General features: G+C 49.6%; 1 protein-coding gene and 1 long non-coding RNA gene across 47 annotated transcripts in view; one reads left to right on the top strand and one right to left on the bottom strand.

The window, feature by feature from the left end:
* Positions 1 to 22,367, top strand: part of SORBS1 (sorbin and SH3 domain containing 1) — a 241,706-nt gene that overhangs the window by 127,975 nt on the left and 91,364 nt on the right. For 18 of the 46 annotated variants that reach the window (XM_005671335.3, XM_005671334.3, XM_021074170.1 and 15 more), the window contains 2 exons: positions 9,190 to 9,302; positions 20,708 to 20,852. In XM_005671335.3, coding sequence (XP_005671392.2) covers positions 9,190 to 9,302; positions 20,708 to 20,852 — 258 coding nt within the window. Of the gene's footprint in view, positions 1 to 9,039; positions 9,067 to 9,189; positions 9,303 to 14,626; positions 15,341 to 15,446; positions 15,535 to 15,949; positions 16,310 to 20,707; positions 20,853 to 22,367 lie in introns of those variants that run through there. The other 28 variants (XM_021074165.1, XM_021074162.1, XM_021074172.1 and 25 more) reach the window with 5 other exon arrangements.
* On the bottom strand, positions 13,880 to 15,575 carry LOC102166928. Its single transcript, XR_307741.3, has 2 exons — positions 15,314 to 15,575; positions 13,880 to 14,157 (listed from the first exon to the last, which is right to left on the bottom strand). It is a non-coding gene; the product is annotated as an uncharacterized LOC102166928 (long non-coding RNA).

The raw sequence follows: 22,367 nt of genomic DNA, 5'->3' as shown, positions 1-22,367 counted from the left end.
AGGGTGGGAACTTGGCGGCCGCCTCCCGATGCTCAGGAGCCCCTGGGACGGTCCCCTCCGTGTCCCATCTGTGGTGGCTGGTGATCAGTGCCCTCAACTGAGGGGCCCCCACTTGCTTCAGGCAAAGGCACAGCCGTGAGCACTTTATTCTAGCTTCTGAATGAACAGGTTAGCAGAGCCCCTGTGAAAGCCAGCGGCTCTGCAGACTATGTACATGAGGACAGATGGCTTAGGGGCTGGGGAGGGAGTGGTGAGGAGGCCTCCAGGTTAGGCTTCTCTGAGCCCATCCCTGCTCCTGGAGCTTGGCTGTGACCATCCGGGCAGGCTGGGGCTGAGAACGAAGCCAAAGGAAGCTAAGAAGTGCAGCGTCCGAATGGCCTTAGCTCCCAGGAAGGCAGGGAGGTGGCCTGAGGGACCAGGATTCAAAGAGCACGTCCAAGGCCAGCAGAAGGAGACCAAAGAAGCCTGCCTCCCCACCCTGACCAGTTGCTCAGGAAACCTGAGTGCCTAGAGCACAGCACTGAGGTTGAGACCTGGGACTCTGGAACCCGATAGATTGGGCTTGTGTCCTGCTTCTGGCACCTGTCGGTTGTGCAACCTTCCATGAGAGAACTACTCACTCTCGACCCTGGTGAACCCCTCTGTAGAATGGGGTTGATAACTGTACCTGTCTCAGAGCATCCTTGTGGGGACAACATGTAAAGTGTTTTGCACCACACCTGGTGGCATGTAATGAGCTGTTAGACCTTAGCTGCTCTGGGTGCCTATAAATGTGGTTATCTGGGCCTCTCTGCAAAATGCGGAGGGCTTTTTGCAGCCCAAGTGTTCTGGGGGCTGGGGAAGGCTGCCTCCAAGGTTTCCAGACATAGCATATAGGATGGGGGAGCCCCTTTCCACTCTGTAGGGCAGCAGTTCTCACCTTTCAGCTGCGTCAGAATCACCTGGGATAAAATGACAGATTCCGAGGCCCCAGCCCAGAGTTTGAGAATTTGATTCCCACTTGTAGGTGTGATGCGGGATCCAAGGTTGTGCCTTTCGACAAGTTCCCAGGCCATGCCGATTCTGCTGGTCCAAGGACCGCAGTTGAGAGCTCCTGCTATAGGGGATGGGAGGAAATGAAGAGAGAAAATGAATTGGGGTGATGACGACTCCCTTGGGATCAGAAAGGAGAGGAAGTGAGGACATACACTTTTTTGGTACAGGGAACGGTGTGTTGTGAAAAGATGGAATTACGTAGGATAGAGATGGGCAGTGCCCAGCATCCTGGAAACCTGACTTTCTTTCTCTCCCCGTCACCTGTAACAGGTACAAGGCAGATGCCCTTCCCAAGGACAAGGCCAGGTTAGGGTTTGAGCACCAGCCCCGTTCTGGTCATGTTGGTCCCTTGGAGGGTTTCTTTTCTCCTAGGCTCAGGGCAGGGCACAAGTGGCCTCCAGGGCTACAGGTTGAAAGTAGCTGCTTGGCTTTGTATTTCCGAACCCACATCTGCCTCCTGTCCCATTGCAGCCCCATGCAGTTTGCCAGTCTTGTCTCCAGGAAAGGTGGGGCCAAGGTAGGAGGAAAAATAATTTCTTCCTAATACTAGCCCAATCCAGCCTCTCCAGGCCTAACTGGGAAGATTCAGCTCCCAAGCTGGAGGGCCTCTGAGGAAGCACGAGCCCTAAGGTCTAAGTTAACGGGAAAGAAAGACCACACTTAGAGCCCCTTGGCCTTGTAAACTGACCTATCAACCTGGCCCTTTGGTGGTGAATGGGAGCGGTGAATGGGAGGAGAGGGAGCCTTGAGCTCCCCCTGGTGGTCACAGTGCAGCACAAACATAGAACCCCACTTAATTTTTACCTTGCTGTCTATAGGGTTGCACTCCAGTTCTGTGCAGTGATTTGAGCACTTGAGGAAACTCTTTCTAGTTCCCCAATAATTCTGTATCTTACAAATTTATAACAGCTAATTTGGGTAAAAAAGGATCTCATTTTAAAACTCACATATTCCGGAGTTCCCGTCGTGGTGCAGTGGTTAACGAATCTGACTAAGAACCATGAGGTTGCGGGTTCGATCCCTGGCCTTGCTCAGTGGGTTAAGGATCTGGTGTTGCTGTGAGCTGTGGTGTGGGTCGCAGACGCAGCTCGGATCCTGCGTTGCTGTGGCTCTGGCGTAGGCTGGAGGCTGCAGTTCCGACTGGACTCCTAGTCTGGGAACCTCCATGTGCCTCGGGAGCGGCTCAAGAAAAGGCAAAAAGACCAAAAAAAAAAAAAAAAAAAAAAAAGAAAGAAAGAAAGAAAGAAAAAAAAATGCACATAGTCCGAAGAATTAAGGAATAGCTGCCAATCATTCACACCTTATAATACATTAATCTTTGTAGATTATTATCCTCCTGATAAATTGAATCCAAATAAGCAGACATTCATTCTGCAACATCTAGGTGCCAGGTATCCCTGGAAGTCACTGAGAATTGTCATGAGAAAGGAGAAAGAGGGAGAGAAATTCTGGGTGCATTTAGGCAAGCACAAAAGGCATTTTGTTCCAATAGGAGGGTCAGGTGTGGGCCCCTAGTCCCCCGCCATATTTCTTTTTCTTTCTTTCTTTCTTTTTTGGTCTTTTTAGGGCCACACCCGAGGCATAGGGAGGTTCCCAGGCTATGGGTCAAATCAGAGCTGTAGCTGCTGGCTTACACCACAGCCACCACAACACGGGATCTGAGCTTCTTCTGACCTACACCACAGTTCACGGCAACACTGGATCCTTAACCCATTGAGTGAGGCCAGGGATCGAACCTGCATCCTCATGGATACTAGTGGATTCTTTTCTGCTGAGCCACGATGGGAATTTCCTGCCATGCTTTCTGACCTTGGGCATGTCATACCTCTGAAGCTTATACGAAGCGTAAAGGACTTGGGCAAGATGGTTTCCAAGCCTTTCTTATTCTAAAATGCTTTGTGAACTTGGGAAGTTTGGAAAATAAACTCACAAACAGAATCCTATTCATTAGGGACAAATTCAGGATTGTACTCTAGGCCAGTCTGAGTGGAGAGGAAAAAGCTGGGTTCTGAGTAAAAGGGCAAAACAAGCCCTTTTACTCAGAGTAAACTACGAGTACAACTAGGAGTTCCCCGGGTGGCACAGAGGGTTAAGGATCCAGTGTTGTCTCTGTGGAACCCCAGCCTGGTACAGTGGAATGAGGATCTGGCGTTGCCACAGCTGTGGCATAGGCCAGCAGCTGCAGCTTGCCAAGGCCTGGGAACTTTCATATGCCACAGGTGTGGCCAAAGGGGTGGAGGGGAGAATACAACAGGCCGGAATGAGTTCACACTGGAGATGAGGTTAAAAAGATGCTGCTCCAGAGGTGGGGCATACAGGATCAGTGATCTTGTCCTCTTACCCTTCTTAGGGTAGGAGGCTTTTGATTCTGGCTGGATCCAGCCCTTGCTCCTCATCCCTGCCTACACCCTCTGTTGGAGCCTCTGGGTGACACCTTGCTGGCTCACACCAGTCTCGGGTCCCATCCTGGGGCCTGGGAGGCACTGGGCCTTGACCAGTCTCATGAAGACAGTTTTCAGCAGTATCTGCAGGCAGCCGCGCCAGCCTGGATGGGAAGCCCAAGTGTGAGGCCAGGAGCCTCACCTGGCTCTTGCCAAGGATCGGGCATGCTTCCTGGTTCCAGGGTCTTCGCAGGTGGTATCAGCTAGCGGCCAGCTCCCTCCCCCACCAGTAGAGCCCGCATCTGTGCCCCAGCTGCTCTGTCTGCCTCCTGTCTGCCCTGCTCCCTGGCTTTACCGCCTTCTTCCATCCCTTTGGTCTCCAAGCTTCGGTCTCGTACCACTGCCTACACCAGTGTCCTGATTTCTTTCCCTGTGGGGCCCCTTTACACCCACGTTTCAGCGATGTCCCCTATTTTCAGTCCTTGCTCCAGCTCCCTCTTCCTGTGAGAGGGGGTCTAGTTCTCAAGAGTCACAGTCCTCATCAGGGCTCAGCCCCCGCCACTTCCTCGCTTTGTGATGTGGGCCGATTCACCTTGCAGAGCGTCCTTTTCCCTCCCTCTAAAATGAGACGATCTTAATCGAGTTGTTGGGATTCAGTGGACTCTTTCACATCAAGCTGTAGCACAGAGATGGAGTTCCCGGGTGGCTCAGCCGGTTAAGGATCCGGCTTTGCTGCTGCTGTGGCTCGGGTCAGTCGCTGCTGTGGCACAAGTTCGATCCCTGGCCCAGGAACTTCTGCAAGCTGTGGGAAGCTGTAGCATGGAGCCTGGCGTGCAGAAGCTGCTCTTTGATGGGAACTGTTCTAGGTACCGCTGATCAGGAAGCTAGTTAAAGATATGCAGTAATTTCTATTAGAGGCTGTGAATTGGCGGCAGTGGGAATGAAAAGGAGAGACCAAGCCAGAAGCGTGTTTGGAAGAGTGAGATGGCAGGGCTTCATAGAGTGTGTTTGAGGAGCATGGTCGTGGGACTCCCTTTGGACCAGGAGGTGAATCCTGCCTGACTAGGTGCATCAGTGGCCCTCATGGAGATGGTGGGTTTCTGAGTGGAATTCCATTTCTTACTGGGTTTAGCTTTTTAGCAAGTAGGACCTCTAGGAGGAAGTTTCTAACAGGCATGTGGAAATGTGGAGTCTAGGCTGTGGATTTGGGAGGTGGAGGTGGAGGGGCACACAGGCCCTTGGAACCGCCCAGTTGAAGCCCAGCCTCCAGGCTCCTGCCCTCAGTGGTAGCTCGACTCTGGATCCCTGCCCACCCTCCTAAGCTCTGAATGTAGACCTAGCTTTTGAATCAGAACCATCTGGAAGGAGCTGCACGTCATCTCAGTGCCAATTCCCTGCCTCTGGGAGAGGCCTCTGATTCCTGCTTCTTGGTAGAATAGCCTGGCCAGGTCTAGTGTTGGCCCTTTTGGTTCAGAGTGTAACGCTGCCTGTGTCCCCAGGTCATGGTGGTTTCACTCGGGAGGAGACAGGGAGCCTGGGCTGATGGTGGGCACAACCCCAAGCTTTCTGCCTCGTGTGGCCCGAGATGTCAGTCCCTTCGTTCTGACTCGCGAGCCAAAGTTCAGTTCGAGCCTTCGACTTGATGGATTCTGCACCATTTGGCTTCAGTCCTTCCTGCCTGATTCTTGACTTCAAGGTTCACCTTGGATGTAAAGATTCTTGGACCTGCAGTCAACTCATTTCCTCATATTTGCTCTCCAGAAATGGCAGTAGCAAAGAGATAAGAAAATTGGCATCAGAGTTTCCATTGTGGCTCAATGGTTAATGAACCCGACTAGCATCCATGAGGTCGCGGGTTCGATCGCTGGCCTCGCTCAGTGGGTTAAGGATCTAGTGTGCCGTGAGCTGTGCTGTTGGTTGCAGACACGGCTCGGATCCCTCGTGGCTGTGGCTCTGGCGTAGGCCGGCAGCAACAGCTCGGATTGACCCCCTAGCCTGGGAACCTCCATATGCCACAGGTTCGGCCCTAATAAGACCAAAAAAAAAAAAAAAGAAAGAAAGAAAATTGACATTAAAACTGACATTTCCCTACCCCTATTAACTAAGAAACTTTTTTGTGAGCTCATGTGTATGGAAAGGGGATAGATGAGAAGCAGTTGGAGGTGAAAGTCCCCACAAGAGAAGACTCACTGTGACACCAACTGCAGCGCCCAGGGATTCCCAAAACCACCTTCGGGTTTGATAATTTGGTAGCAGGACTCATGGAGTTCATTAAACTGTTCTTACCATTGCAGGTCGAGAGGAGGAGGCATATCTAAGAATTATTCCTAAGGGAGTGGGCGGGTGACATTCTAAAGGAATCTATAACTGAAACAGGTTATAAAAACTGTTTTAGGAGTTCCCATCGTGGCTCAGTGGTTAACAAATCCCACTAGGAACCATGAGGTTGCGGGTTCGATCCCTGGCCTTGCTCAGTGGGTTAAGGATCCGGCATTGCTGTGAGCTGTGGTTTAGGTCATAGACGCAGCTTGGGTCCTGCGTTGCTGTGGCTCTGGCATAGGCTGGCGGCTACAGCTCTGATTAGACCCCTAGCCTGGGAACTTCCATATGCCATGGGAGCGGCCCTAGAAAAGGCAACAAGACAAAAAAAAAAACAAACAACTTTGTTTTAGAGGGGGAAGAAATTTGCAAAAATGGATACAGGTTTCCAGAATAAGGGTGGTTTTGAGTATCCATTATTATATCTGATTCTCAAAGTGAGCTTTGGGCTATGGACCAGCAGCCTTAATGGAACCTGGGGTTGTGTTAGCAATGCAGATTCTGAGGCCTCTCCTCTCATCTAGTCAAAAACTCTGGGGGTGGGGCCCAGCACTGTGTGTTTTAATGAGCATTCCTGGTGATTCTGGGGCAGCTAGAATGGAGTTCATGGGTGCAAATCAATGGAAACCTTTTCCCCTGTCTGGCCCTTTGCTCTGATACCTTCTGGCTGCTAACCACCTCCCTGGGAGGTAGGTTCTCCTTTGCAGCCGATGCTGAGGTTGGTGGCTCTCGGGGTGGACAGAGCATTGCACTTGATCCTGGGGATCTGGGCTCACTGCTTTGTCGTGTCCCAGCTGTGTGACTTTGGCTAAGTCAGTTGACCTCTCTGTTTCCTCATCCATGAAGCAGAGTGATTACCTGCCTCACAGACTTGTGGACACTGAATTGAATAGTAAATATGAGCAAAAGTGACTAGTAACATCTGACACTTTGGTGTCCAGTAAACATTTCTGAATCTCAACTGGACATCTGAGGGATCCACACCAAGGTGGAGCCGGGGTCTGTGAGAGCTGCAGCATTACTCCCTTCTTTATGGAGAGTGAGATAAGAGGAGGGAGTTATGGGATTGACTGGATGAGGGCTTGGAAAACTGTGGTGCTTGGGCCAAATCTGCCCCATGTTTGTTTTGAAACAGCTCGCTAACTAACAATGGGGTATGTGGAGTTCCCGTTGTGGCTCAGCTAGTGTCCATGAGGATGTGGGTCTGATTCCTGGCCTTTCTCAGTAGGTTAAGGATCTGGCATTGCCATGAACTGTGGTGTGGGTACAGATGCAGTTCCGGTCCTGCTTTGCTGTGGCTGTGGTGTAGGCCAGCAGCCGCAGCTGCCGTTTAACCCCTAGCCTGGGAGCTTCCACATGCCAAAGGTTGGGCCCCCCCCAAAAAAAGAGAATGATGTATGTGTGTGTGTGTACATAACACACACCAATTTAGGGGGGGTTGCCATTAATTTAATTAGACTTAACCTTTTTTGTTTGTTTGTTTGTTTTTAGGGCCGCACCCTCGGCATTTGGAGGTTCCCAGGCTAGGGGTCTAATTGGAGCTGTAGCTGCCAGTCTACACCACAGCCACAGCAAGGTGGGATCCGAGTCGCATCTGCGACCTATACCACAGCTCATGGCAACACCGGATCCTTAACCCACTGAGTGAGGCCAGGAATCGAACCCACAACCTCATGGTTCCTAGTCAGATTTGTTAACCACTGAGACACAATGGGAACTCCCTTAACCTTTATTTTTTTTTAAAAAGTGGAATCCATCCCGAAGGTAAGGGTTTAGGGGAATAACTTTCTAATACTTTTCTTATAAACGAAAATTCTTCTTTGGAGTAAAGCAGACTTCTATTTGCTGTTCACAAGGTTACCCCTGAGTTGCAAAAAATTTTCCCTGTATTCCCCCATTCCGTCTGGGCTGGAGCCATCAGACAGAAAGTGTGAGGATGCTTTTTTCTTGCATCTGGGGTTTTATCTTTTTAAGGGTTAAAAGAAAAATCAGACAAAAATCAAACAATGTGCCGTGTGAAAATTACGTGAAATTCAAATTTCAGTTTCCATAGATAAATTTTATTGGAACATAGCCACCCTTGTTCACTTGATATTGTCCGTGGCTGCTTTGGGGGCTACAACGGCAGTGTTGGATAGTTGCGACTGAGACCATATGGCTGCCAAAACCTAACGTATGTACCACCAACTGGCCCTTCATAGAAAAGATTTGCTGACCCCTGGGCTGCGGGGGGAGATAGCGCATAGAAACGAGAGGATGCAGAAGATGATGATAGATAACGCATATTTCTAAGCTCTGTCAGGCACTGTGCTAAGCATTTGTCATGCAGTATATCACTTAATTCTTTTTTTTTTTTTTTGTCTTTTTGCCATTTCTTGGGCCACTCCCGCAGCATATGGAGATTCCCAGGCTAGGGGTCAAATCGGAGCTGTAGCCACCGGCCTATGCCAGAGCCACAGCAATGCAGGATCTGAGCCGCATCTACAACCTACACCACAGCTTATAACTTGCCCAGGATCACAGAGCCCTTAGGTGGTGGAGCCAGGATTTGAATTGAGGTCCAGCTGCCTTCCCAACCGAGCTTGTTACCTGGGTGCTCCCCTGCCTTGTGGTGCTGGGTGGGTCAGGTTAGGAGAGACTCAGGGTCTCTGAGATATGCCAGGTCATGGATGGGAGGGCATGCTGGTAGCTGCCTGAAGGGAGACAAAGGTGCTTTGTCGTCTGATGAACACTCAGGGTGATTAGATTTTCAAATGTTTGTGTAGCTCATTTAATGGCAGGGAGAGGGGGAAAAAAAAAAAAAAAAAAAAAAAGCCCTTATCACAGCAGATAACTCTGGGCTTAAATCATGGTCTCGCCCTCACCCTGTATCAGCAGCCGTGGAAAAAGTGCTTATCGATGTCTCCCTGTCCGGGCCTGTTAATTAGCCCAGGCTGCTAATGAGGGGAGGTCATTCTGAGCCCACGTCAGGCTTACAGCAGGGGAATGCAAGCCAGTGAGTCGGGTCGGACAGGGGAGTTCTGTGGCCTTTTTGTCTGTAAAATAAGAATGTCAAGAACAATTGTTTCTTCATTACTGTGAATGTGAGCCTTGTGTTTTCAAAGGTCAGCGCCTGTGAGCACATCATGGTTTAGAGTGGGTTCCTATGGTAATTAGGCCATCGTGGCTGAGGGCATTTTGTGTCAGGCAGCGGGGCTGCTGGATTTTCGTCTTTCTGGGCAGTACATCCTTGCTTCCCGCAAACGTAACCGTTTCCATTTTCCCCCTTTGCTTCTTGTTTTCATCCTTTCCGCGCCACACGTAGTTCTGGAGTCAGAGAATTCCACAGCAGGTACGCTTTCTCTTGCATCCTTTCTGTCCTGGACTGCCTTCTACCGGGAACCCTTAAATTAGAGGGGAACCAGGGAATGTTCCTGTGAGTGAGGGGTTTCTCTGTGTTTTTTTCCCATCGCAGATGAGTGGAGGCTTCCTTCCCATGCTGATGCCAATGGAAATGCCCAACCCTCTTCACTGGCTGCCAAGGGCTACAGAAGCGTGCACCCCAGCTTTCCTTCTGACAAGCCCCAGGTAGGCCTGTGTGCAAGGCTGGGGAGGGGGTGGGGACTGTTCTGGAGTCTCTTAGCTGGCACTTGGGGCTTCCTGTTCGCCCGGCTGGAGAGCTGGGCCCGGTTCTGAGTTGCACTTTTGGCCAGCTCTGGAAAAGCTCCAGGAGCACCAGAATGAGGGAGAAGGTGGGGTCAGGGGAAGCGGAGGCATGGGATGAGACTCTTCTGTACCAGGGTTTCAGAAATACAAGCCCCGTATTTCCTAGGTTTGAAACGCATGTGGAAATGTCCTGAAAGAGGGAATGGCAGGTTGGAAAAAAGTCTGAGCCTGTTTGATAAAGACTCCTTAGCGTATAATATTCAAAAGAAGAGGGTGCTGGCATTTCCTTCGTGGTTCAGCAGTTAACGAACCCGACGAGGATCCATGAGGATGCGGGTTCCGTCACTGGCCTCGGTCAGTGGGTTAAGGATCTGGCATTATTGCTGTAAGCTGTGGTATAGGTTGCAGGTCGAATCCTGCGTTACTGTGGCTGTGGTGTAGGCCAGTGGCTACAGTTCTGATTTGACTCCTAGCCTGGGGAGCCTCCATATGCTGTGGGTGTGGCCCTAAAAAGCAAAAAAAAAAAAAAAAAAAAAGAAGAGGAGGTGTTCTTGTGTTGATTCTACTAATTTGCTGGATTTGGGGCCATCAGGGTTCCAGCAACCCTGTGCTTACAGATAAAGATGAGGTAGCCTGGAAGCAGGCAGGTGGAAGTCCGAATGGCGGTGCAGCGGGGTTTAAGCTGCCCAGCGCCGCCCTACAAAAGAAAATCCCCCAAGTTGAACAACTGCTTGGAGTGGGAATAATTTTGCTTAAGTTTTTCCTATATGTTGTTTTCCTTGTCTTTCTTCCTTCTCCTCCCTGTTGCTACTTTGCCATTTTGATGAAAAAAATAGACCCTGTTTTAATTCAGGTTATCTGTGAGGAATATTTTTACATAGAGGAGTAGCGTCGATGGAATGGGACAGGCCTTTCTTTTCAAAAGACCTGTGCTGCTCAAAAAATGTGGCAGAAGGAGTCCCCATTGTGGCTCAGTAGGTTGAGAACCTGACTAGTGTCCGTGAGGATGCTGGTTCAGTCCCTGTCCCCGCTCAGTGGGTTAAGGGTCTGATGTTGCCATGAGCTATGATGTAGATTGCAGATGCGGCTCGGATCCTGCATGGCTGTGGCTGTGGTGTAGGCAGACAGCTGCAGCTCTAATTTGACCCCTAGCCTGGGAACTTGCATGTGCCACAGGTGCGGCCCTAAAAAGACAGACAAGACAGACAGAAATGTGGTAGAAATGTGTTCCTTTTTCGGTCTACCGCCATGCCTCCTGTGCATGTGCTGCCAGAACTCGTGAGGATCCCAGGGAATTCACCTGCCTTCCTGGTTCCTACTCCACTTTTCCAGTGGTCCTCTGAGTTCTGCTCCTGAGGGCATAACATTGCACCAGCCCCTGAGCAAGTCAGAGATGGTGCCTTCCTTCCCTTCTGCAGACCCTACATCCCTGGACTGAGAGGAGGTTGCTGAGGCAGCTGCCCCTGCACGGCCAGCCTCCCTGAGCCTGCGGGGCTGCTGGTCAGAACTGGGAGCGGCAAATGGTCCTGGCTTCCTAAAGATCTCTTTAGATTCGGGACATGGGAGGTCAGCTGTCCTGTAAATGACGGGCCCATTTCCAAGACCTTCCCAGCATCTAAGTCGGCTGCCGGTGGAAGGCCCACTCTAGGCTGGATAAGCTGGCTGTGTAGGCATGGAGGGATGTAGCACTGATGGACTCAAGGCAAATGTAGAAACACATCTCTCCCGCTCCCGGTGACTTAGCCCTAAGGGTAGCTCACTAATTCCTACTGGCGTCTTAAATAGCTCTTCTAAAGAGAGCATTTTAACAGCATGTGAACTGCATAAAAATTCCCTTTCAATGCATTTATTTATAGCCACTGTATCAAGCATTTGTTGTGTTCGGATCGTCATGGGAAACATTGCCCTCGAGGTGTTCGTAAGACTGAGCTTCATAATGAGGGGGACTGTCCTGTAAAATCGCCTAGGAAAATAGTGTATTTTCTCACCTGCTCCCATCAGAAAGTTTCCTTTTTGCTGGGGTGTCCGAAAGGATACCTGGCAAATTGCTGTGAGAGAGGTTTTATCCTATGTATTCAGAGTAGAATTGGCCGTCCAACTTTCAAGACGCTCGTGGCATGGGTTACCTCTTGGATGTGTTTTCTGAGTGCAGAAATGTCTTGTCTATAGCTGTTGCCGGAGCTGTTAAGTGTATACTGGCTTAGCCAAAGCCAAGGTGGGCTGGGCTGGTGACTGCCCTGGCTTGGTTTCAGATGACAACAGCTCTCAGACCCCTGTGGGCCTAGCTTCTCCTCATAAGGACTGAGTTGGAAGTCCAGGAGACGCCCAGGCCAGAGAGGAATCCTGTCTCCTGAAGCCCTGCAGGCTGCCTTTCCTCCTGCTGCCCTGCCCTCCTCACCCCTGTGATAGGGAACCAGGGTGTTCTCCTCTCTGATAGCATCGTTGTGGGGGTCCCCAGTGGAGGCAGGGGTTGATAGTTTCTGCCGTTGTACACAGAGCAGATTTCTCAAGCTTTCTTGTTGCCCTATCTTCTAAAAAGATAAATGGAACTTCATTAGTAGGCAACTAGGGAAGAATGCGAATGGCCTGTGTGATTCCCATAATGTTTGCAGTTGAACAGAGTAGTTCCTTCCATGTAAAGTGACTGTGCCTCTCCCCCTCCTCCTCTGGGGCTGAAAGGAGCCCCAGGATGGGAAGGCCTTGGCTTCGAGTGCATTGTCAACACTCTGGAGAAGTGTCCTCTTTCAAGGGTCAGAGCCCTGGGAAGCCTCTGGCCTGATGTAATGCAGCTCTGTCACCTTATATGGCCACGGCCAAATTAAGTGAAAAACTCATTGAAACTGATGTCCATCTTTGGACAAGAAGGAGTCACATGTAGGACACTTGAGCGCAAAGGAAAAGTCAATCTGAACTTAACTCAAAATTGCCTTTTATTTCCCTCCCTAACAACCATCATCACCTTACCTGCAGTCCCTCTGGTGCCTGCTCATTCAAGGGTTTTGTTTCTAGAGAGGATTCTTTTAGTCTGTGACCACACGCCAACCTCCAGCCTAAGTTCACGGAAACCAAGAAAGCAGACCTGGAAGGTTTGGCTCCTGCTAACCACTGAAAAGATGTGTTGTATTTTTGGCTGGTACATATGGCCACATTCTCCTGGCACCATCATGGGCACCTTTGTGGAAAGGATAGGCATTGAGTTAACCTAGGCCACCCAAATCATTTTTTCTCTGTCCTGGTTGTTTGTAACTCAAAAACTGAGTGTGCCATGGGGTAGGCTGTTGACTGTCTCTGGGTTGATATTCTAGTTCAGACCCATACTTTATTCTTACCTACCTGCCCTTGCAAACATCCCTTCCCCTTGCTGCCTACACTCCATAAAAACATAAAATAAAAGCCCCAACATAGGCCCACACCCTGGCACCCTCCCAATTTTGTGTCACAATCCATTTACCAGATATTGACCAAACTCTAATAGACCCTCTCTGTGCGATTTTGTGGAAGGTTCTGTTTTTCTTCTTGTACTGGGCTCTCTTTAAAGATGGGGACCATGGAGTCCCTCTCGTGGCTCAGCGGGTCATGAACGTGACCAGTATCCATGAGGTTGTGGGTTCGATCCCTTGCCTTGCTCAGTGGGTTAAGGATCTGGCATTGCTGTGAGCTGTGGTGTAGGTCACAAATGTGGTTTGGATCCTGCATTGCTGCGGCTCTGGTGTAGGTTGGAAGCTGCGGCTCCCACGTGACCCCTAGCCTGGGAACTTCCACATGCCACAGGTGCAGCCCTAAAAAAAAAAAAAAAAAAAAAAAAAAAAGATGGGGACTTGTGAAGAAAATCTAGGTGTCTTAGCCTAGGCTGCTATAACAAAATATCAAAGACAGGTGGCTCAATCAACAGACATTCATTTCTCATAGTTCTGGAGGCTGGGAAGTCCAAAGTCAAGGGGCTGGTCCATTGGGTTCCTGGCTAAGGCTGTCTTCCTGGCAGGTAGACAGCTGCCTTCTCCCTGTGTCCTCACCTGGTGGAAAGAGAAAAGGACTCTGGTCTCTTCCTCTTTTTATAAGGACACTAATTCCATTGTGGGGGCCCCACCCTCATAATCTCATCTATCCCTAATTACTACCCACTATTGGAGACCACCTCCAAAGGCCATCACTTGGGGTTAGGGGTTCAACTAAGAATTTTGAGGGACACACATCCAGTCCATAGCATTTGGATAATAAACTTTCCTTAACTCATTCCCAGTTGAGCCACAGGGTGACAGACGGGCCCTCCTTGAAATGAGGACATCTGGAGCTTTACCCCGTTTCCTGACCCTCTGCCCCACTGAGACCCGAGGAGGAGCTCAGAGCCATGTTGAGGGAGAGGAATAAGATGAGCACTGTAGTTTTCTAGCTCTGAGCCTGGAACCAGAGCTTCGGGCTTAGACCAGGAGCGTCTGTCCCTGGTGGGCTGGATGGGAAGAGGAGGTGGGCTGGGATTTGTGAAACCAGGCCCAGTCTAGTCCCGTTGGCCAGTCAAATGCTTTATTGCCTGTTCCCTATGTTCTGGATACATCAAAAATGGATGCTTTTCATCTCATGCCTGTCTTCCTTCTAATAATTAGTTCCATCAAACCATTTCCTCTGAGAAGCACGTGAATTCTAAGTCCTTAGCGTTCTCTTCTTGGTGAGCGTTAATTTGCCGTGTTACAGAGTGGAATAGAGCACTAGGGCCTAGCGATTCGCTGAAAACATCTGTCTCTGAACACAACTAAGGATGATTCTTCCGGTTCTCCATTTCCTAAGGGAAAAGAATGGAACACGCTCAAGAGTCTGAGTGAATTTGAACTTCCGTTTAAAGCTAAAGACACTCAAAGAGGAAAGTCTGGGAGGAACCTGGGGGCTCGCGGGCTTCTTCCCCTGGCCCTGAGCCCTGGGGCACCCTTCTCTGGTCAGGAGGTCTCCGAGGGGGCAGGTCCACCCAGGTCTGGGGTCAAGGTGACTTAGCTCCCTGGGTGGAGCTCAGCCTCCCTGTGCCATAAAGGAGAACCAGGCCTGCCTCTCCAGGTGAGTACGATTCAGTCCTCGGCTTTACCCGGAGGAGACATGTACGGGTGTGAGGAGTCTTAAGCTGAGGATTTGCTTAAAAACGTGTCAAGAATTGTTTTTTCTTCAGATCATGTTGTGCTGCGCTTTCTAATGGTGGTCCTTCTTTCCATTCCCCCTCTTCTTTCTTTCTTTTTATCGTGTCTTGAAAATAACTACCGAAGGTCCTCTCTCCCCCACGCCCTCCTGTCCCTCAAGAGGACCGCTTTGCATGGCAGCCTCCCGGCACCCGCAGCCCCTACAAGGACTCCCTGTACCTGAGCTCACCAAAGCCTTACGTCCCACCCGGCACCCCCAGCCAGCAGAGCCCCTCACGACCCCAGGCCGGCTCTGTGCCCCCGGCAGCCAGATCAGCCCCCAAAGGTGTGCCGTGGCCTGGGTCCCCGCTTCCAGGTTCCACGTCCCCCGTTGCTTCGGGCCAACCCCAGCACCAGTGTGCAGCCACCAGGACAGTTTCTAGAGTGAATGTGAGAGCTAACCCACGTCATGAGGCAGTTGGGAATAAAAAGGTCAGCAGCTTATATGTACCTTGTTTATCCCATAACATTTGCCCGGTGGCATCGGAAACGCTCCGTGGGGTTGCACGTGACCCAGCCAAAGGCACTCTCTGGGAAGCTGCGGGCACCCGAGCACCGGCCCCCAGCATTGTCTCCTGCACAGCCACAGCCGGCACGGGAAAGCCACCCTCTGCTCCTCCTCCCGACCCTCCCAAGCTGTTCTTTGACATCCGCAAAGATGCCGAGAGTCCTTCCCGGGGGACTCGGCCTTCGTTCCCAGATGCAGTGAGACCACCTGTGCTAGCCCCCCAGGTTACCTCTGATCCCGAAAACCGGAAGAGAAAAGAACCTTACCTTTTGCAGCCGTGTTATCCAGCCAAGGCAAGGAATTAGGAATGTTTGTGTGTCTTCTTCTCGGTCTCTTTCGAAGCTCATGTGAGCAGCTCGATTGTTTTCTGGGGCGCCCTGCCCTCCCTTTCCTCGTTAATGTTGCTGCAGCTCGACTCCCAAATCCTCTCTAAACATCTCAGCACCGTCCTCTCTCTGGGTCTCCCCCCTCTGTTTTCTGTAAATACGTAAGTATGCTGGAGCGTGGGATCCGTACGCTATGAGTATGGTGAGGTATTCTGTCGTATGTGTTTTATAACCAGGTGCCAAAGAGATCGTATTGACTCCCAAGCTTTCAGGCTCTGCTAGCGGTTTGGGGGTTAAACACAGCCTGCCTGCCTGTTCTCTTGTTCTCTCTCTAAAGTGTTAAAAGGAGTCAAAAATAGATGGATGGAAAGTAAACTTGGACGGGGTTCCCTCTGTGTCACAGAATGTCAGGAGGCCAGCTGGCTAGCACTGACTGTCTCGTGGACTCTGAGGAAAGGGCACCGATTAAATATTTCTCACAGTACATCATTGCATGTCCACTCTTGACTGTTTAAATAAGGAATTCCTTCTTCCCTGCTGTACCCCTTTACATAACCACCCCCTTATTTCCTACAGGATGCCATTTCCAGCCCAGCCCAGCCCGAGGTCATAGTTGTCCCTCTCTACCTGGTTAATACCGACAGAGGGCACGAAGGCACTGACAGACCGCCAGCATCTCGGGGGCCCCGAGGCCCCCCGGCCCCCGCGACCGCCCCTGCCGGCTCACCTCTGACCTTCCCGACTCTAGATGATTTCATTCCCCCTCATCTGCAGAGGCGGCCCCAGCACAGCCAGCCAGCCAGCGCTCCTGGCTCTTTCCCCCCTGTTAGCCAGACACCACCATCCTTGTCACCGCCGCCTCCGCTGGTCCCTCCGGTCCCAGAGGGCCTCCGCAGAGTCTCGGAGCCTGACCGCACGGGAGCTGTTTCAAGTACCGTAAGCGTGCTGGATCTCCTTCCTCAGAGCTGTCCTGAATGTCTGCTCCCAGCAGTTGTAAAGAAACCAACAAAAACCCCAAACCAAGAAACCCTTCTCACTGAAGTACTAAGTTCTGAGAGGGACGCTGGCTGCCCTGTGCTTGTGTGATGAGCAGAACCGTGTTGGCTTCCACTAGAGCATGCCTCCCCTGCGTGCTCCACCCGCCCCTCCTACCTCCTCCCCGTCTCTCTCCACCCTGTGCCCCTCTGTCCTGTTTGGAATGCGCATCTTCCTGCAGAGAAAACCACCCCTGGAGCCTTTCCTTGGGCGGGTATCCTGTGCATAGGCCAGGCAGGTGTATCTCAGGGAGCAGAGGAAACTTGAAGGGCTGCATGGAAAAGCCAGCAGCAGGCATGGTGCAAACTGTTTCTCCGCCAGGGAACAGGGAGGTTCTAAGGGAGGAAAAGATTCACTTTTGTTGATTTTGCAAATAAGCAAACTCATATATATATACATATATATATGTATATATATATATAGCAATGGCAGAGACTTTTTTTTTTTTAAGAATTTAGTTGAGCAAGTAGATATAAAAGCCTGGTACAAATGTTAGCCCTGCTTCCTCACAAGGCAGAAAGTTGCTGGCGCCCCTGCGTAGTGGCCGCCAGGGGCTTTTGTGGCAAAACAGTGCCCCAATGGTCATGGGACATGTCCTGACACTTCAAGTTCTGTCTTGTGAGGGACACGTCCCCATTGTAGTGGGAAAGCCCAAGTGCTGCAGGGGAGAGGCTGCGTCCAGGACTCAGTCTGTTGTCTCCTCAGGAGCCCTGGGATTGGGAGACTGAAAGAACCTCGGTATGAGTGGTAAGATGGGGGCCACGGATCTATCAGGGCCATGGCTGCGGTGGGACCGAGTAAACAGAAGTTTCTGTTACAGGGCTCAGTGCAGAGGGAGAGCCTTAAATGCTGGTTTTGGCGCTGAGGACCTGCCCTAGCAAATGGGCCAGAGTAGCTGGCTAGTTAGCAATTCATTGCTGAGCTCCTACCATATTCTAGGTATTCTGCTAGATTCTTTGGGCACAGCTGTGAACAGAGGATTTATCTGAGTCGGGCATGAGTTCTCAAGCTTAGCATCCGTGGAATCCTCTGAGGTTGTGCTCCTCGAGTTTCCGATTGAGCAGGCCTGGGGAAGGGCCTCAGACTGAGTCCTGGTACCAGGTGTCCTGGGGACTCTGGTGCTGAGGATCTGTGGGACCCCATTCTGAGATGTAGCGACCTAATGGGTCATGCAGTTGGCTGAGGGGACTAAATGTCCACTGATGCCCCTCTGTGTAAAGAGGCATGCTTACACAAAACTGGCTCAAATGAAGCCAGTCATGCAGAAAGCAGGAAGGAAACTGTTTTTTTTTTTTTTTTTTTTTTTTTTGGTTTTTTCTGTTTGGTTGGGGGTTTTTTGTTTATTTATTTGGGTTTTTTTGTTTGATTTTTTTTTTTTTCCTGCTTCTAATAGAAATTATAGTGAGATATGAGGCACGCCAAAGCTGTTGAAGGTTACATCATAGGCTGGGTCATCTCAAATTTCCAGATACAGTGCGACACGGTTAGGCGAGGACCTGGCCAAAGGTGGCCCAGGGGCTTTGAGCTTTGCCACTCAGCCCTGTTGGAGGAACATGTACTTTCCTTCCCCCAACTCAGCTTATAGGTCGATTTAGAAGCCACTCTTGTTTTGGAGAGTACAGGAACAGCGTTTTTCTCTAGAGCAGCATGTTTTTAGTGCACTAGGATCCCATCATGAGTGGCGTTCCCATGTACCCTGTGCGTTGTCATTGGCGTAGATCTAGATTTTCATATTGAGTTTGTTTCAGGTGTGCCAGGATAGCTTAGTTGGGACAGTGTCCTCATTTTATCAAACCTGTCTGGTCAGCCTGGTACAGACTTCCCAGGAGGCCTGCACTTAGTTTGGCCCCAGGTACAGAGTAAGAGGTGAGAAAAGAAGCTGCTTGGACTCCTGGGTTGAGTGAGAATTGTTGAAAAGAGCAGGAGCCCCTGTGGATGGTGGCCAAGCCACGTCTGATCCACCTGCAGTGATTGGAGAGTAAGAGGGAAGAAAATTTACTGAATTGATCTAAGTTCATTTTTTTTTCTTTTTTTTTTTAGACTGCACCCATGGCATATGAAGGTTCCCAGGCTAGGGGTCCAGTCGGAGCTGTAGCTGCTGGCCTACACCACAGCCACAGCAGCATGGGATCCAAGCCGTGTCTATGACCTATACCACAGCTCAAGGCAATGCCAGATCCTTAACCCATTGAGCAAGGCCAGGGATCAAGCCTGCGTCCTCATGGATGCTAGTCGGATTCCACTGAGCCACGACAGGAACTCCCAGTTGATCCAGGTTCTTTTTGTCCGTAGCCATTTTTATGCTGTTTCAGAAATACAACTTATGCCAGAGTAAAACTTGTGAGATACTTAATGTTCACATGACCCATCCAGGTATTTATGCTTTACAGAGCTGTATGCCTGAGTTTTTTGTGTTTCTTGGGTGCATTGTGACCCATGCTATATCATTTATATTTATTACATCACTGGGAGTAAATTAGGACAAGTGTAATTGTCTTCCACTTTATAAAAGAAAAAAATGAGATGAGCCATTTTTGTACAGGATATTGTGCCTCTCGAGTCTTGGGGAAAATGTTTTATTCAATAAACTGAGCTACTGCTCATAACAGCTGCGACTTTCAGAAGAGGTGGGCTGACCAAGCCTGTGTTTTTAAGGAAGTCCCTACTGTGTGTCAGGAGTTGTCCCAGGTCCTGACACTCACATCCTCTCTTTTGATGGGCATGTATTCTTTTGCTCCAGAAGCTGTTCAGGAACACGTTTGCTGGTAGACAGCTCCTGTCATCCATGTGGTGTTTACTGAGCATGCAAGGTCTGCAAGGTGCTATGCTAGGTGCAGGGGGCAGAGGAGGTAGGGAAGCATGGCTTTTGTCCAGCAGGTGTTTGCAGAGCAAGTGGTCTCTGGTGGACCATACTGATTGCTTTGAGCTATACTTTTATCTGGAAGGTAGCTGGTCAGTCTTGTTCTTCTTTAAGAATGATATTCTGTGAGTTCCCACTGTGGTATTGAGGGTTAAGGACCTGATGTTTTCTCTGTGGCAGCTTGGGTTGCTGCTGAGGCATGGGTTCAATCCCCGGCCTGGCACAGTGTATTAAGAATCCAGTATTGGAATTCCCATTGTGGCTCAGTGGTTAACGAACCCGACCAATATCCATGAGGACATGGGTTCGATCCTTGGCCTTGCTCAGTGTGTTAAGGATCTGGCATTGCCACGAGCTGTGGTGTAGATTGCAGACGCAGCTCAGACCCCATGTTGCTGTGGCTGTGGTGTAGACCAGCAGCTATAGCTCCAATTTGATCCCTAGCATGGGAACCTCCATATACTGTGGGTGCAGCCCTAAAAAGACAAAAGATGAAAAAAGAATTTGGTATTGCCACAGCTGTGGTAACTGAGGTTCTATCTCTGGTCTGTTAACTTCCATATGCCTTGGGCGTGGCTGAAAAAGGGGAAAAAAAAAAAAGAAAAGAATAACATTCTGGCTTCAGGATCTGAAAACTCCAAAATAGAAACTTTGCAAAATTTATAGGTGTGCTAGAGGAAACTGTCTACATATCCCTACTACATGTCGAGGTCTTATTTTGATGTCTTTAGAAAGAGTGGCATTATTCCCATATGCGGATTATAATCTTTGAGGTAATGATTTTATTGGTGTTTCTGGCAGAGACCTCAGGACTTTGAAGTCCAGGTTTTCTTAGGTATTTACTGCAGAGATCTTTGTCACTCAGACTTGGAAAAGAAAAATGTCACAGTAGGACAGGATAGTGTCCAGATCTCAGGAGTGAGTGCTGGTAGGGTTGCTCCGTGATGCAGATGGTAAGATTAGCTTTCCAAGAGTTCTAGTACCTAACTCTTCCCTGTTCTTACCTCGATGGCTTCTTGTCCTCACATTGTCTCCTGTTTCCTTACATAAGTGTACTAAACTTTCCTGATTTCCCGCCAATTAAACCAGCTCTTGTTCTCCGATCGCACTGGAGATGGCATGAGTTTTGCATGTTCGGCTACATTGATTTGAATTTGCTTTTTCAGTAACCGGATTGAGCCACAGTTACAACCAGGCGAAAATAACGAATGACGTTGCTGAGACTTTAACACTCACCTTCCTTCTCTCCTCTTACTAATCCCCACAAAGATAACGAACAATCCCAGGTTCAGCTTCTCACGGGAATTGGTAGGTCTCGCTGGTTGCATTGCCTTTTGTAATGAAGGTCCCTGGGCAGCTTTCAGTCTCCTCTTTTTACGAAGTATTATCTCTAGGTTTCACATAGTTACAGTGAGTGACAACGCTTGTTTGCCTTTTAGGACACAAGTCCTCTGCTAAATGAAGTTTCTTCACCCCGCGTTGGAACTGATCCCCAGACCACTGCACCAGTTAGCAAGCCATCATCTGCCTACCCCTCCACGACCATCGTCAACCCCACCATCGTGCTCTTGCAACACAATCGAGGTAAGGGATCCTCGAGGCGCACCCCGCCCCCAGCTCGCTGGAGTCAGCGTAGCTTTTCTGTGACATCTGGGGCAAGAATCCCGCCATTCCTCAGCATTGTTCACAAATCCCAGCCTTGCTCTGATTTCCTGACTCTCACGACTCACAAAGTGGATCACAGCAGCAGACAGAGGCCCCTGTTTGGGGATGGTGTCAGGGGGTCTGAATTAATCACGTAGGTGACATGTGTGTCCCACAGCCTGGGTATTCAGTTTTCTTCGGACGGGTGCTCCAAAAAGAAGGAAAAGGCAGAAAGGAAAAGCTGGCCCCTTCATTCCTGTCGTGAGAATCCCAGTCAGAGCTTTCCTGGGAAAATTCTAGGTGCCGTCATACCTCTCCTAAGTACTGTCCTAAATCCTAGAGTTCTGTGATGTGAATTTTCTAGAAAGCAAACTGTTGAGCACCAAAATTTTAAAAAAGAACACCTATAGGGTGGGAAATTTTCTAAAATAGAAAGCATGTTTATGGAGCTCTAATCCAGAGGCGTTCGAGGCTTTTCTTAGTGACTCATGGCCTTCATTCTCTGCAGAAGTTCCTGTGCTGGACTCTCACTTAGTAGCCTTGCTGGGGACCTGGGCTTGGTGTGGCTCTTTGCTTCTTACGCTACGTGGCCCCAGATGGCCTTGCTGAGGGTTTCCATGTTGGTTTTCTAGAGTGTCTCTGGCTGCTCTGGTTCATTCTTCCCCTTCTCTGAAGGGGCGTCTTATGGGAAACGGAGTGCTTTGAGTTGGTAATTGTACCTGTTGACCCTTCTGCTTTAAAATTCCAGAAGAGGATTCTAAGGCCCTAGTTTTCTTTTGGGAAATGCCGTAGAGGAGTAAATTTTCCCTTCACAGAAGTCCTTTGCAATGGAAATGCAAAGTGTTCAAGCTGTCTCCTACTGCAGAAAGGGCTCTTGAGCCTGAATTTCAAAGAAGAGGTGTAATTATTTTCTCCAGGGCTCAAAGCTGGGTACCAAACCTTCCTTTTCTTGACTCTCGCTGACTGCCTCGTTTTCCTCCACGCCCCTCCCCTCCCTCTCTGTATTAACTTGGACGAGAATGGGACTGGAGTCTATTTTTAATTGTTTTCCATATTAAATCGAGTTTTCTATTTCTTGCCTCTAACTTGAAAAGCAGATGAATGAAACGTTTTCTCTCACTTAAAGTCTTGCACTCAAGTCTTCGTTGTTTGTCATTTTATTTTTTCATTTTGTGTGTCCCGTATTAATGTTCATGAATCTGTGTTCTTTAAAAGATAAAAGGGTCTCCCCCGCCTCCCCTCCCCACTCAACTATGTAAGAGCCTGTTTTCCTTTCAGCAGTGCCATACCCCTTACTGGCATTTGCTTTCTCTGCCCAGAAAGTGTCCCGAATGCAGGACAAAGTGAAATTTTGGTTCTCTATGAACTTCTTTATGACTCATCTTTTTTTAAAAAATAAAAAAAAACCCACTCAAAAAGAAGAAAGTTAGTTCCCAGAAGGAAGGGCAGTTTCTC

This window comes from Sus scrofa, chromosome 14 (genome assembly GCF_000003025.6).
Source record: "Sus scrofa isolate TJ Tabasco breed Duroc chromosome 14, Sscrofa11.1, whole genome shotgun sequence".
NCBI classification, from domain to species: Eukaryota; Metazoa; Chordata; class Mammalia; order Artiodactyla; family Suidae; genus Sus; species Sus scrofa.
Note: the sequence above shows the minus strand (reverse complement) of the source record. Positions and strands in the feature narration are given on the sequence as shown.